We start from the raw sequence: 17,161 nt of genomic DNA, 5'->3' as shown, positions 1-17,161 counted from the left end.
ATTGAATAAATTACATAAGAATATCCAATACTGGAAAACATTACCTATTTCAATGGTTGGTAAAATTAATGCCATAAAAATGATTTTTTTACCGCAAATATTATACCTTTTTCAGACGATTCCGATATACCTGGCAAAAAACTTCTTTAAAAAATTGGACTCTATTGTTAATGATTTTATCTGGGATTATAAGAATCATAGGATAAGCAAAAGACACTTGTGTAAATCAAAAAATAATGGAGGCTTGGTTTTACCTAACTTTTTGTTTTATTTCTGGGCAGTTAATATTAAAAATATGAACTTCTGGTTGGGAGAAATAGACCAGCAACCAGACTGGTTAAAAATGGAAAAGGAAGATTGTATGCCTTATGATATTGGTTCGATATTATTTGCTACGTCTAAATTAAACAAGAAAATTTATAGGGAAAACCCTATAATATTTAGTGCTATAAAAATTTGGAAACAATTAAAAAAGACATTAAAATTAGATAACTTATCTCTTTTTCTTCCAATTGTGAATAATTCATTGTTTAAGCCTTCATGTTTAGACGGGGGTTTTACACAATGGAAGAATTATGGAATTAAAAATATAGGACACCTTTACAAGGAAGGCTCTTTTTTGACATTTCAGGAGTTGCAACAGATTTATGGACTTCGAGGAAATGATTATTTCAGATATCTTCAACTTAGAGATTATGTTAAATCGAATTCTAAAAATTTTCGAAATAGAAACCCAGAGATTCTTGATGAATGTTGGAATAAGCATCCTAATACAGAAAAATTAATATCTTATATATATAATATCTTATTAGATAGTGACATTCCTTTGACGGACTTATACAGACAAGCATGGGAAAAAGAATTAAATCAGGTAATAACGAAAGACACTTGGGAAGAAAGTCTACAACACATACATCAGTGTTCACTAAACGCGAGACATTCTCTAATACAATTTAAAGTAATACATAGGTTACATTACGCCAAAACAAAATTACATAAAATTTTTCAACATATCTCACCTATATGTGATAAATGTCAACATTTAGAAGCTACGTTATCGCACATGTTTACAAACTGTACAAAAATTAAAAATTTTTGGGTAAATATTTTTAGTATAATTTCCAAAGTAACCAACACACAACTGGAACCAAACTCAAAATTAATAATACTCGGAATATTAGAATTAAATCAAACACTTAGAATAACACAAAGAAACTTTATCGATTACAGTTTAATAACAGGAAAAAAATTAATCCTAAAATTTTGGAAAGGCCCTACGGCCCCCACAATCAAAATGTGGATTATAGAAATGACGGAGACCTTAAACATGGAAAGAATCAGATTTTCCCTGTTGGATAAACAGGAATTATTCGTTGGAACATGGTCTCCTTTTATTGATTACTTAAAGGGTCAGAATAGTTCAGCACAGGAACCTGACTAGCACCCGGACTAAAGATTGGATGAAATGCTATACTTCGAAATGTACGAACATATCTCGAATGATGTTTTTAAACTCTAACAAATTTTTCCATTCTTCTTCAATTACCTCTTTCACTCCTCTTCCTTTTTTTTTATTTTAGTTTTCTTTTTCCTTCTTCCCTCTCTCTATTTCATCTATCCCTTTAGCTCTATCTAGTTATAAAAAAAAAACGAAGAAAAATGCAAAAAGTATTGGAGACAATGTAATAATAACTGACAATATTATCAATTTAAAAATGATGTAACAGTAATGATGTAATAGATCATATACCTATCTCCAATAATAAAAAAATTATTTAAAATAAAAAAAAAATAATAATAATAATTGCGAAGTGGAAGGAAAATGATAATGGTTTTCAAATTTTTTTACAAATAAAAAACTGAAAAGTGTGGCGTGCAAAAGTATTCAGCCCCCCTGAGTCAATACTTTGTAGAACCACCTTTCGCTGCAATTACAGTTGCAAGTCTTTTGGGGTATGTCTCTACCAGCTTTGCACATCTAGAGACTGAAATTTTTGCCCATTCTTCTTTGCAAAATAGCTCAACCTCAGTCAGATTGGATGGAGAGCATCTGTGAACAGCAATTTTCAAGTCTTGCCAGAGATTCTCAATTGGATTTAGGTCTGGACTGACTGGGCCATTCTAACACATGAATATGCTTTGATCTAATTCCATTGTAGCTCTGGCTGTATGTTTAGGGTTGTTGTCCTGCTGGAAGGTGAACCTCCGCCCCAGTCTCAAGTCTTTTGCAGACTCCAACAGGTTTTCTTCCAAGATTGCCCTATTTGGCTCCATCCATCTTCCCATCAACTCTGACCAGCTTCCCTGTCCCTGCTGAAGAAAAGCATCCCCACAGCATGATGCTGCCACCACGTTTCACAGTGGGGATGGTGTGTTCAGGGTGATATGCAGTGTTAGTTTTCCGCCACACTTGGCGTTTTGCATTCAGGCCAAAAACTTCAATTTTGGTCTCATCTGACCAGAGCACCTTCCCCCACATGGCTTGTGGCAAACTGCAAACAGGACTTCTTATGGCTTTTTTTCCAACAATGGCTTTCTTTTTGCCACTCTTCCATAAAGGCCCGATTTGTGGAGTGCACGACTAATAGTTGTCCTGTGGACAGATTCTCCCACCTGTGCTGTGGATCTCTGCAGCTCCTCCAGAGTTACCATGGGCCTCTTGGCTGCTTCTCTGATCAATGCTCTCTTTGCCCGGCCTGTCAACTTAGGTGGACGGCCATGTCTTGGTAGGTTTGCAGTTGTGCCATACTCTTTCCATTTTTGGATGATGGATTGAACAGTGCTCTGTGAGATGTTCAAAGCTTGGGATATTTTTTTATAACCTAACCCTGCTTTAAACTTCTCCACAACTTTATCCCTGGCCTGTCTGGTGTGTTCCTTGGGCTTCATGATGCTGTTTGTTCACTAATGTTCTCTAACAAACATCTGAGGCCTTCACAGAACAGCTGTATTTATACTGAGATTAGATTACACACAAGAGGACTCTATTTACTAATTTACTAATTAGGTGACTTCTGAAGGCAATTGGTTGCACTGGATTTCAGGGATATCAGAGTAAAGGGGGCTGAATACTTTTGCACGCCACACTTTTCAGTTTTTTATTTGTAAAAAAATTTGAAAACCATGTATCATTTTCCTTCCACTTCACAATTATGCGCCACTTTGTGTTGGTCTATCACATAAAATCCCAATAAAATACATTTACGTTTGTGATTGTAACGTGACAAAATGCGGAAAAGTTCAAGGGGTATGAATACTTTTGCAAGCCACTGTATGTGAACATATTGACTTGATGGAGCAATGAATGCAGAGAAAAGGCTTGTACCTGCATATAAAGAATATTTTTGAAATATAGAATGAGTACAGGACTCCTGTACAAGTCACTGGGATAGCTGGTACTTTATAGAAGTGGTATAATTTGTAAACAAATGTTGAAAGTGTTGTTACAGTTCACGATTGTTTTTGACAAAATGATTGGTTAATATTTATTGTGCACTTCAATGCCTTTTACTCTCATGTGCTCTCTGATTTAGAGGGACATGGCATTTGATTATTCAGGTCTTTGAGAGTCTAACCATTTGATTGGCATAAACAGACACTGCTAGATGCCTGCACAGGTTCTGCAATAGAGAATACATGGAAATGTCATGTCCAGCAGAATTCCCATATTACCTGTAACAATTGATAAAGTGACAGCTGTGGGTAGAGGAGTTACACAAGTATTGTAAATAATCATTAAGAATCCACATCAAAACAAAACCATTTCAATTATTTTAAATACTTCTTTAATAAAATGAACATGTATAACATAAATACTGGTATTTTTCTGCTCCAAGGAGAATTGTTCCTTGTACTGTGATACATTGTCTACATTAAGTGCCTACAAGATCACAAAATCTAAAAATGGACAAAAATCAGATTTTTGCACATCTTCCATTGTAAAACAAAATCTTCTGGAAGGCACCTATGACATAATATTGAAGATATAAAATTGACTTCATATAAAAGATAGTCTTGTGTGTGCACCAAGTACAAAAATAAAGAGCACAAATAGAGGTAAAGATGGCACACAACATTCAGCTTGACAATAGAATGTCACACATTTTAGAAAAGATTTAATTTGAAGATGGTCCATCAGTTATCATGCATTAATACTTTAATATGGCACTTCATAAAGTTGTATATCAAAACCTTCATAAACATTTAAATAGCATATACACTATAAATATTTCAGCTCCAGCCCATGAATTAAACACTTATTTTTTTAATCTTTCAAGGATAATTAAAATAATAAATTTCAGCTTATTTTATACATTTAAATGATTGTCAAACTGTAAAAATGGCTCTCATTTTAGTACCTTAACAAAAATAGAGAGCAATTCTATTATTCAAATAAGAGAATGCTTTTTGATAAAAATTGGCAAAGCTCATTTAAAACAAAGTAAGAATCTGGAAAATTGTTAGATCTTGCATTTGTGTGCTGTTATTTATATATAATGGCCTTAAAAAGACAATGTCAATTATTTTCATACGATTTAACTCCCTGATTCGATTAAAGATTGTACCTCTCGAAGGTGAAGGAAGGTTACTTACTCAAATTGTTATACATACAAATAGGATATTTAAAATATTCAATATTTTCTACATTCCATGCATTCCTTCCCCGTTAACTGAAAACAACACAATGATTTAATGTAAAAATACATTTTCTGCAATGTACAAATATCAATTAAACTTTAAAAAGGCAACACTGGTGAATAATTGTGCAAAACTCTCCTTCATTGCTTGTCCTCTTAAATTTCAATACATTTAATTTCAAATATTTGCAGAAAATGTATTTCATTTTTTATCAAATTCTACAGTTCTATGGTTTCATTTTTTTGGTATCACTTAAAGGAGCATGAACAAATTATTTTTATAAACAACAGCTAGCTACGATTTCAAAGAAGAAAACTTGATTTAGTACAAAACATTCAGATGGATTGAATTCATGTCACAGGTCTTGGCTTTTGTTACAAAATGTTTAAAAGGAATGCTTCGGTTTTGATCTCAATAGAAAATAATGTTGACAAATTAAAAGAGTCAGTCATTTGCTTTTTAATGGGATTAATTGGGGAAAACATTTATATAGTTCCAATAGACATTTCACCTTTAAGGGATGTTCACACACAATGATTTAAACTGCAGTGGACATTACTTTCCTCTGTACAGTAAAATCTGGTATGCACAGACTGAGGTGATGTCAGATTGGCAGATTTTCTGGATTATTGGATGTAATTACCAGGATACTTTTTAACCTGTTTTAAAATACTAAACAGAATAAAAATGAGTTTTCCAGTTAAGTTGAAAGGAAGCACAGGTTTCTGGCCAAAGGAGTTGGAAGGAAGTGTGGGTACCAGGGTACCAGGGTACAGGCAGGTTTGGTGACCTGGGGACACGTGGCCCCTATGATGGAAATATAAGGTGGGAAGTTTGGCCCTGGTGAGTGGGAACGGAGTGTGGTGACTGGAAGGGAACGTGGGAACTGGGGTAGTGGAGTAATAAAGGGTGTGCAGGACCGAAGACCCTGATGTATTAAAGATGCATGGGAGGGAGAGGGAGAACTGGCCCTTCCATGAATGAGAGGCGAGTGTGGGAACTTAAGCCACAGTGAGTGGGAGGCACAACAGTCATCATGAACCTGTGGTGTATCAAGTCACAGAAATGGTTGTTTAAAAAAAATCAATCCATGCTGTAAGGATATTGTCCAAAGTAAATGCAAGATAAAAATGGTCAGTTGAAGATCAGACCTCATCTGTAGTATTCAATTCCATATCATGCTCAGTTTTGTATTTTAGGGATCAAGTAATGATAACCATCAATCTCTAAATGTAAACCCATTATTAGTAAAATTGTTCATGCTCTTTAAAATGAAAGTGCTACCATTTCCTTCAATTATACCTTTTCCATAATACTGACTTTGGATGTAAACATTTTAATACAATGATAATAAACATATATATGGGAGAACTAAATTAATTTAAAGTGGGCATAAAATTAGCAAGTTATGGCTGAGCAACAACAGGTAGTTTTGAAAAGAGCACATGTCGGTGAATTATTTAATCAATGCAATAACTACTGAAACAAAGAATATTTAGAGTGATGCTAAAATTCTCGTTCCATTGATGCTGAAAATTAGTGATTGTCTTGAAAGGGTCCCGTGTTAATTCAACTTCTACTTTCCATTATCCCAAAAATATATTTCCACTCAAGCCATAATTTTTCATCTTCTTGCTCATCAAAAATGACGAGTAAGATCTAAAAACATTTCAATTATGTCAATCAAAAAACAGTTACATAACCCAAATCTGCTCCAGTACATTACATTTAAACTTGTTTATCTGCACTTCCCCTGCTGTCTGCCATTTATTTTGCTTACAAATATTTATCAGTTTTCTTTTTAAAGGATTATTTTAAAAGCGTTTCCGTAGTATATACCAGATTGCTAAAACCCCATATTTAATATTCAGATATCATGATTTGTCAAAACGGTGGAGAAGCGCCGTTAGATAAAGAATTATTCAGTGACTTTTCATTTGTTGCAAAATATTTATAGGAATGTTTGATGTCTGTGTGCAGCGTGAATTTTAAATGTAAAGAAAAATGTGTGTGCATTTTGCAAGTTTAAAATTAACTTGTCTTTTTATTGAGATGAGGTAGACCAGAGAGACAGTCATGCAAACAATTGTGATGGTGAAGGAAAGAGCTCACTTTAAACCAGCCCCTAATTGGATGGATTAATCAGTAGGTTAAACCAATAGAGCAAGACGATGAAAGAAAAATAAAACTCCAATAAGCTGACACCCTCAAGACTTGAGATGTCAAACTGGCAAGTTTTTTGATTACTGGGCATCATTAATAGCTATAGGATAATTATCTTCGGAAAAATATGGTAACACACCATAATTCATTTTCTTTATTTAGTACAAGAAATTCTCCAGTGATATTGGTAAGTTTAAAGGAAGCGCAAAAAACACTCATACATTTGAATGGAGCACAGAAAACAATGCTGAACCATTTGAACTACTAAACAATGGGGAAATCTGCATTATTGGAGTTTTATTATAGTTAAGCATGATACAGGAGGAATGGCAGCTAAAAGAATTACAGCAGGAGCAATTTGGTACATAAAGATTAGGCCAAAAGAGGATATTAAAATGAACAAAATAGTAAAGAAACCATAACAGGCCAATGCAATCCGTTAACAGAGATTGGAAAGCAGCAGGTTAAATTGAATGTGCAGAAATTTTGCTGCTTTGAAAGAATCAGGCTTAGGGAGTTCACAGCAGAGGCTGAAATAGATTTCAATCACATGTTTTAAGGTGTTGATGCAAAGAATCAGGCAGGATAGATGGAGGTTCATGTGAAGTTTAAACACTTGACACAGACCATTTGGTCAAATGGTCAGTTCCTTGTCTGCAGATTCCATGTAATTGTAGCTTTGCAACTATTTCCATTGATGCTTAAACATGCTTTATAAACAGTAACTGCTGAAATAAGCCTGAATTAATTCAATGTTGGTAGAACCTATACATTAGAAAAGATTGTGAATTTGCTTGTTTGCTTGTTTTAGGTCCAGTATCATGGGCTTGACTTGTCTAGACCCACAATAAACTTGTAATTTGTTGTACATTAAAATCCAAATTATTTCAAATTTCTAACATATAAAACCACTTTTAACTATCAACTCAAACTGCAATCATATAAAATAAAATAGACATCCCTTCAATAAAAGGCTTGTATAAAGATATATTCAGGATTTTTACTTCTATTTAAAACATACTGATGATTAAGCTTTATACAGCCTGCTTTGCCTGTTGTTACCATGTTGGGATTTGTAGTTCAGTCATTAGCTAAACCTTCCAATTTAGTTCAATGGCAAATTAAATGCAACCAGTTCAGGTAAAAACATGCAATGTCAATTGGAATCACAAGAACCCTGATAAAGCAAAAACTAGATTGAGCAAAAGTGCAGTTGTGGAAAGGATTGTCGTTGCTGAGTCAGATGAATCACTTGAAGAAACTTGCACCTGTGAGGTAGTGAGTGCTGACAGAGGAACGTGGGCCATTAAAGCTGGACTAGCAGATTGTATCAGGGAGTCTATCTTTTCAGCCTCTTTATTGCAAGCTTCAATCTGCAATTTAAAACATATGTCGGTTATGAATACTTCAAGAATTGTCAATATCAAAAGTTTAAGAATGTTCAAGTAGACCTTATGGAACAGTTTGTATCAAAATAAAATAGAATGGAATTATACATAATGAAAAATATATTCCGTGACAATATCACCGGAGCTAAATTATCACACTCAGAAGAGTCAGATTTTGTTTGTTACAAAGACAATCTCTATTTTTTTTGTATCTATAATTCAAATAATTTCCAAGATGCATCACAAATAAAAATTTCACATTTACATCCCAACTTTTATGAATTACTTTGAAATATACTCACTGTTACAACCAGTGCCATATGCCAAATGCCCAAAGTAAAATCCCACAAGCAACAATGAGATAATGCTTAAGTTGGTGTAGAGACAAATATTTGACAGTTAGGGAAAATAAGGGCTTGGTTTAAAGTTTAATTGGACAGAAGGCAAGTCTGGTGGAAAGACTTGGGCCAGAAGGTAAAACTTATATATGGGGGACAGGCTTGGAGGGGTTCAGGCATAGGGTTCAACTAATGAAGTCGACGATGTAGCTAAACTTGATACACTGGTCAAATAGAGCTAGAGATTTAGATTACTCTATAAACACAGATCTAGAATGTACAGAGTGTGTTGAGACCTGATGCTTCAGTTATAGTGTTGTTAAGACTCTTTCAATACTAGATGCAAGCCAAGCAGTGTGATATCACATGATCATTCCAGTGAAAGAAGAATGATACAGAACGGCAGTCAGTGCAATAGAGAAACTAAACATTATAAAACATTATAAACACCATACTTTCAGTTGGCACTGAGTTATAAAAATGTACTTAAGAAGAGAAAGCTAAGGAAAGACCTAGAGACACAAGGAAGTGCAGATGCTAATTTACAAAATAAAAGTGCTGGAGTGACTCCCTGACCTGCTGAATTAGTCCAGCAATTTGTGTCTAAGGACAGACTTACTGGGGCTCTCGAAATGACAATGTTGAGGTATGCACATTGCGATAATCGTAATCACAGCGAGCCAATTGTATAAACTTGATGGAGAAGAGGCGATATCAATGCAGAGACAGAAGTGCAGAATATTGCAAAGACTAAAGATGAGTGGGTGGCACAGCGGTAGAGTTGCTTTCTTACAGCGGCAGAGATCCAGGTTGGATCCTGCCTGCGGGTGCAGTCTGTACTGAGTTTGTACGTTCTCCCTGTGACCTGTGTGGGTTCCTCCAAAAAGCCAAAGATGTACAGGTTTGTAGGCTAATTGGTTTGGTATAACTGTAAATTGTCCCTAGTGTTTGTAGGACAGCATTAGAATGTGGGGATTACTGGTCGGCGTGGACTCAGAGGCCCTAAGGGGCTGGTTGCACACTGTATCGCTCAAACTAAAACTAAAATGAGGATCCATCAGATTCAATGAATGATATATGACAATAATTAAGTCTGTTTCACGAGAGATGAGAAGGTTAAGATTTTACAGCTATTTTATTTAACATTTCCCATTGCAGATAACTTGGCTTCACCATTAAGCTACTTTTGTCTCACTTCCAAAATATAGATGTTCTTTGCACATGGCGTCACAGTGTCCCAAAAGCCCTCAGATCCTTACAACAGGCTTACTTGAGCAATTGAAGTTCAACATACCTTTTAATCCCAGCATTGCCCCTGTACCTCCACTTTTCTGTCTAATTGGCTGGGGCAAATCTCCTCACACTCCATGTGCAACAACCTTTAAAGGTTGAGATTCAAAAACGTTCTTTTGGAATCAATGTCACTATCACTCTGCAGTTGACATGCAAGCTCTCAATTGCTCCCATCACTGATAAAGTGAAATACCTAAGACATCTTTCCTCTCTGGCAAACCACCCTTTACCCTCACCATTTGCTTTCTGCCCCGTGCCCACGTCTCAAACCTCCTTCCCCCTGCCTCTTGCAAAGACTTATTCTCAATTTTTCCATCTCTACTGCATCTGCTTCCAAGGTGACTTTCCACTTTCAGACATCCGAGATATCCTCTTTATTCAGTAAATATAGTTCCCCCTGCTGCCGTTGTGGATAGAGCCCTCAATCAATGTGTCCACATCTCAGTCAGCCAAGGGAACTAATCCTTAACTAATCCACCCTTGTCTTGAAATTAAAATCACACATCCCTGAAACCATTGCAATAAGGATTAGTCAGGACTTATTTTTCAAAATGGTGTATTGGAATCGAATTTTCACTCGAGAAAGCAATTTATTGTCCTGTCTGAAAGAAAGCAGCTCTGATAATGCAGCAGATTTACTACTGCCTTAAATGTCGGCCAAGACTTTTGTGGTCACATTTCTGGATTGGGACTCAAACCTACACCCTTATGACTCAGATGAAGGAGTGCTGCAACTGAGCCATTGCTGCAATTTCCTGAGCTCTTGGGAGTATTGAATTCGCTATATGTGAGGCTTCCTTTAATGAAAATGTTTACCCATGTCCTCTTAACCTTCCTGACTGATTATTTGTCATATTTTTTTCCTTAAAATCTGATTTCACTAACTTCCAGAATATTGGCCAAAGATAACATTACAGTCTTACAGAGAAAACATATAGCTGGAAGTATTCAGGACTGAATTAATATGATTTTCTACAGTGAAGGGGCAGGAGAATGGCTTTTACATTACTGAGCATTTATTTCAGAACATCAAAATGAGGGAATTCAAGAGAAAAAATACAGCAGCCTGAGAGGGCATTCATTTCTAAATATAAATGAGGAAGTCAGGTTGCACTGTGACTTGTGAGGACCAATGTATGTTTCCAGCTTAAAAACCCAGTACTCGATCTAGTTATAGTTGATGAAGACTTGGTGGAGTAAATTTCAGAGGAGAAATAAAAAGTTAAAACATAATTTTCATTTCTTTGTTTATACATGTTTTGGGGATCTGAATGTTACCAGCACGGCCAGCACTCATTGCCCACCCTGACCTTCCTTGGGATGGTGGTGGTGCTGCTTTCTTAGTGCCTCAAATGTCTCTGGATGCATTACAGCAGAATTATCAAAGAAAACTAAGAATCGCCTACATAAATAGAAATGAGCGTTAATGCTTCCTCAAAAGTCGTAAGATTTTGAAGTGCTTAAAGAGGGAAGAGAGATTAAGAAGCACAGAAGCCACTGGTGAGAAGAAAAAAGGGAACAATTCCTGAGCATTGAATCTGAGCAGCGAAAGCTGCCTGGGTACGATGGAGTTCGTATAGAATGTTGATACCTCAAAAGATCAGAAAAGTAAAGGAGATAACAGATAATTATTTTTGTCTTCTCAGTAGTTAGTTGGGCAAGATCTCTGCCCATGCATTACTGGATGTTGGATAGGAATTCTGATCATTTGGAAACTATGAAGGAGATGAGATAGGCGTTTGTGAGATAGAGTTGGAAGTTGTCAGTAAACAAGGGGAAACTAACCCCATGTTTCAGCACATAGATGGGTGGTGCTGTTGGTCTATTTTATCACTCAATATCAAGGCTGAAACAAAAAATAAAAAGTAAAAGTGCTCAGTAGATCAATGATTTCAAAGGTTCAAAGGTTGTGACATCCTGGAGCCGTGGTCTCCGGTGAGAAAGTGGCCGATTCAGGCACTCCTAAGCAGCGGGAGTGTGTTCGACCGCCCCGATGTCGGAATTTTGATCATCCCGACAAGAGGGCCTGTACATCCGGCCGTCCGTAGCGACGACTACGGAGGGTTTATGTCCCTGACCACAGATGAACAGGGGGAGGAGGACTGACTGAACCTTGTTGCCTTCCACCACAGTGAAGAATGCTGTGGTGGATGTTTATGTTAAATTCTATTGTGTATTGTGTGTTCTTTTTTTCAACTGTACCGCTGCATGGCAAATTCATTTCACTGTGCCTTGGTTGGTGCATGTGACGAATAAATTTGACTTTGACTGCAAAGGTCAGTTTATTGTCACATGCACCAATTAAGGTACTGTGAAACTCAAATTTAAAAACAGAGTCAAAGTTTTGGATCAACGACTCTATCGGTTTTTATCTCTTTAGACGATGCTTGGCTTGACGATTGCCTCCAGTGTTTTCAGTTTTGGTTTTCCAGCATCAGCAGCTATTGGCCCCAACATCAAGGCTAATTTGTACAAAATTCAAAAGATTCACAGTTGAAATTCCTCCGTTTAAGTTGTTAACCTCTTATGCTGAGGCTATGCCAATTTACGGATTTGTTACGGGAAAGCATCATTATAAGTCTCTCCATAATTCACTCAGCGTAGCATGTATTTCTATGAAATCAATTCTTATTGAGATCAGTTCTCATCCTCCTGAACTCCAGAGTGTGGACCCATTTTAATGAATATTTTCTCACAGTACATTTTATAATAAAAATTAAAACTGAAAATGGTGGAAGTGGGGAACATGTCAGAGTATTTCCTGTGTATTTTGGATTTCCTGCAATTGTATATTTTTGGTTTCCGGATGTGGAATACTGCATATTGTCGTCACAATGGTCTTGTACATTTGTAATTAGACTTCTTTCATCTGATACAAAACTAGCGAGGCAGCTTGAGCTACAATGCAAATGGGGAGAGGCTTCAAAGAGATCTGTATAAACTAAGTGAACAGTCAGGAACATGGCGGGTGAAGTATATTACTTAAGAAAACATAGAAATGTGGGTTAATTTTTAAACGATGAGAAGCTGAAAGGTGCTGGTGTACAGAGAGACCTGGATATTGGAACTCACAAACCATTGGAAATTAACATCCAGCTTCTGCTAGGAACTGGTGAGGCAAATGGTCTATTGTCCTTTCTTCATGCTGCAATTGTATGGTGACATTATACTTTGACCATATTGATGTGGTCTCTGTACCAAATGAAGGAAATACAATATAAGCTAGGTTATCTGGAGAGCTTATGTCTTTTCTCTCGCCTGTTGGGTAATGCCGAATCCCAACCCACCGGTAAGTACTGTAGATTCTCCAAGTTTCAGATTGCTTGATCATCACACGGTGCAGAAGTAGAAATAAGCTTCAATTGAATAAGGGAGGACGTCAACTGGAATCTCCTAACCTCCAATCCTCTAAGGAATCCACACACGGTCCCTTAAATATTTTCAGTTTTAGTTATTTCATTATTGGTTCACATGGCAATATTTATTGCCCAGCAATCAAGAAATAATTGCAATGGAATTTATTGAACTTTACGAATAGTTTGATGCATTCAACTGTTTGAACACAAATTTGTCAGGCGGGTCTAATCAGATCTCTAAGTTTTAACAGTAATCACTTGGAAAGAGCTTCAGAGAACCAATCATGTCCTTCTGAAAACGTAGGTCTGACAACTTTGTGAAAAGTTCAAGTAAAATTTTAATTTCTCAATTCTACTATAATTTTATGTCACTCAGCTGCTCTGCACAGTTACTCCAACCGAGCCAGTGGTTCATCTTGCCTCCCTCTACCGAGGAGCATTATGTCACTGAGAAACACCTGAAGACAAACCTATGGGCTTTCTTCCAGTTCAAGGTTCTTACAATTAAAATTTCCTACCATTAGACAATCAGTGCAATCTTTTCTAAATTTTTAAAGAGTTTCAGCCTTAACTTTCATCCTCTGTCCTTATTCCCAGTCCAGTTAAGACTCAGTATTAATGGATAACTTAACAGACTCTACTTACAACCTAATGCAACAAAATAGAGAGAGTACAGAGGAGATTTACTAGAATGTTGCCTGGGTTTCAACAACTAAGTTACAGAGATAGGTTGAATAAGTTAGGTCTTTATTCTCTGGAGCGCAGAAGGTTAAGGGGGGGACTTGATAGAGGTTTTTAAAATGATGAGAGGGATAGACAGAGTTGATGTGGACAAGCTTTTCCCTTTGAGAATAGGGAAGATTCAAACGAGAGGACATGACTTCAGAATTAAGGGACAGAAGTGTAGGGGTAATATGAGGGGGAACTTCTTTACTCAGAGAGTGGTAGCGGTGTGGAATGAGCTTCCAGTGGAAGTGGTGGAGGCAGGTTCATTGGTATCATTTAAAAATAAATTGGATAGGCATATGGATGAGAAGGGAATGGAGGGTTATGGTATGAGTGCAGGCAGGTGGGACTAAGGGAAAAAAAGTTGTTCGGCACGGACTTGTAGGGCCGAGATGGCCTGTTTCCGTGCTGTAATTGTTATATGGTTATATGGTTAATGCGCTAGTTGTCGCTCTTCAAGGGAGATGCTAAATGCATTTTGTTGTCTCTGTACTGTACACTGACAATGACAATTAAAATTGAATCTGAATCTGATCTAAACAATGACGCACCAGGCTTCTATCTTGCTTCTCTCAGCAACTTTCCTGCTAGATTTTCGAGGAACTGCTTGGTAAAATATGCATTTCTTTCATTGAAAAACATTAGCTATATATGTTGCAGTGGAATGAAAAATAAAATGACACTCTCTCTAACTTCAATTCCCTTCTGTTGGTATTAGTTTGTTGCTGTCACGTGTACTGAGATACAGTGAAAAGCTTTGTTTGCATGCTTCTATGGTTCCTCTCAGATTTATCCAGAAGGTAAGTGAGCATGGGTGTGCTGATCTATTTTAAATTGATCATATGACCTTGCATCCCATCCGTGATCAAGCTCATTTGAATCATCTTCTTCAGTATAGTGGGGCTTTATCCCTTCAAGTCATAACTTCCAGGTACAACATTGCTCACAAGTCACTTGAGTTCCACACAGATTTACCCTGAGGGCTAAACCTTTGTGTACATTCCCTACCTACTTTCATTTGCTCCCAATCCTTTAACAAAGCCATTTTTTAAATCTCTCAATGGCTTTGATACCCTTAGTCTCTGCCATCTGCAGTCTCTGGTCAAACCCTCTGCAACATCTAGATTACTCTGAAGAGTCCAGCTCTATGTTTAGTGGCAGAATCTTCGTATCCAGCAGTATACCTCCACATTTACAAAACCTTCCTTTACATTTTTCCACTCGACTTCCTCTTTGTCACATCCCTAACATTTGGTATCGGTATCGGCTTATTATTGATACGTGTACTGAGACAGTGCAAAAGTTTTGTTTGCGTGCTATCCAGTCAAATCTTATCAGAAATAAGTACAATTTTAGCCTTGCATAAGTACAGCAGGTAGTGCACAAAGAATATTGCAGAAGAATGCAGAATATATTAATGCAATATTAAAGTGTTAGTTAAGGAGTATGTGTAGATTAAAAAATACAAGGTCTCCAATGAAGTAGGTTTTAAAATTGGGATTACACCCTAATTTATGGGAAGATCGTTCAGTGATCTGATAACAGTGGGGAAGAAGCTGTTCTTGAATCTGCTGGTCAACTAAACATCCTCCATAATAATTCTCAACGCAGGTGCCTCGCAAGGAAACATTCTCAGCCCCTCATGATGCTCCCTGTAAACTCAAGCCCATGCAGCCAAATTGTGCTCAAACTCTATTTACAAGTCTGTAAATGACACCACTGTAGTGGGTCAGATTTTAAACAATGATGAACTAAAGTATAAGAAGGCAATAGACAGCTAGAACTTAGTAACATGGTGTGAAGACACCAACCTCTCCCTCAATGTCGGCAATCTGAAGAAACTCGGTATTGACTTCATGATGCAAGGTGGAGTACACACCCCACTATCAGCATGAATGTTGCTGAAGGGGAGACGGTCGAGAGCTTCAAATTCTTAGGTGAAAATATGTACCAATACTTTACCCTGGACTAACCACTGAAGCTACGGCAGAAAGTACACCAATGGAGACTGGAATTTTCTGAAAATAAAGTGCTGCAATAACTCAGCAGGTCAAGCACCATACATTCCCTCCACAGATGACACCTGACCCGCTGAGTTCCAGCAGCATTTTATTTTTTTGTTGAAGCACACGAACACTACTGCTACCTCAGAAAGCAAAGGAAGTTGGGCATGTCTCCAACAAATCTTACAAACTTCTATGGATGCACCATGGAAAGCATCCTATTGGGATTCATCATAACTTGGTTTGGCAACAGCTCTGCACAGGACTGCTAGAGATTTCAGTGTTGTGGACGTAGCCTCCACCCTATTGACTCCACCTACACTTTATGCTGTCTTGGGAAAGCAGCCAACATAACCAAGGGTAATTTTCACCCAAATCATTTCCACTTATCCACTCTCCCGAAGATACATTTGGTTTTACCTGAAAATGTTTGGCTATGCATTTCTCTGCGTTGCATAAAATGTAAAGTTAAAAGCAAATATATATATGAAGCATACCTGCAGTGTTGTTGGATCATGATCGACTGGAATGATGAGAATCACAAGGTCTGATTCTATACTTAGATATCCAAAAAGATCACACTGAGGCACTGATACGTGGAGCCGTAAAGTGTAAAGGATGTTGTGTACAGAAAATGGTCTTCCTGCATTTAGCTACAAGAACAAAAATGCTGAGTGAGAGCAATCTATCATTCCGGTAATGGATAATAAATTAATTTTCTAATTAACCTGTGGTTATCAATCATATTTACCTCCTCCTTGTACAGTACAACTTTGATAAATCGCAATCTGGCTGTACAGAAATCCCAATGGTTCAATACCTACTCCGGGAGCAGGGAGGTTCTACTGCAGTTGTACAGGGTCTTGGTGAGACCACACCTGGAGAATTGCGTACAGTTTTGGTCTCCTAATCTGAGGAAAGACATTCTTGCCATAGAGGGAGTACAGAGAAGGTTCACCAGACTGATTCCTGGGATGTCAGGACTTTCATATGAAGAAAGACTGGATAGGCTCGGCTTGTACTCGCTAGAATTTAGAAGATTGAGGGGGGGATCTTATAGAAACTTACAAAATTCTTAAGGGGTTGGACAGGCTAGGTGCAGGAAGATTGTTCCCGATGTTGGGGAAGTCCAGAACAAGGGGTCACAATTTAAGGATAAGGGGGAAATCTTTTAGGACCGAGATGAGGAAAACATTTTTCACACAGAGAGTGGTGAATCTCTGGAATTCTCTGCCACAGAAGGTAGTTGAGGCCAG

General features: G+C 37.2%; 1 protein-coding gene across 2 annotated transcripts in view; it reads right to left on the bottom strand.

Annotated features, from left to right (window-relative positions):
* Window positions 1-3,768: 3,768 nt before the first annotated feature.
* Window positions 3,769-17,161, bottom strand: part of reck (reversion-inducing-cysteine-rich protein with kazal motifs) — a 120,934-nt gene continuing 107,541 nt past the window's right edge. For both annotated transcript variants that reach the window (XM_055634621.1, XM_055634622.1), the window contains exons 22-23: window positions 16,403-16,558; window positions 3,769-8,174 (exon numbers count right to left, since the gene is read on the bottom strand). In XM_055634621.1, the coding sequence (XP_055490596.1) occupies window positions 7,968-8,174; window positions 16,403-16,558 (363 nt within the window). In that variant the 3' untranslated portion in view covers window positions 3,769-7,967. The remainder of the gene's footprint in view (window positions 8,175-16,402; window positions 16,559-17,161) is intronic.

This window comes from Leucoraja erinacea, chromosome 4 (genome assembly GCF_028641065.1).
Source record: "Leucoraja erinacea ecotype New England chromosome 4, Leri_hhj_1, whole genome shotgun sequence".
NCBI lineage: Eukaryota > Metazoa > Chordata > Chondrichthyes > Rajiformes > Rajidae > Leucoraja > Leucoraja erinaceus.
The sequence above is the reverse complement of the archived record's forward strand: the minus strand, read 5'-3'. Positions and strand labels throughout refer to the sequence as shown.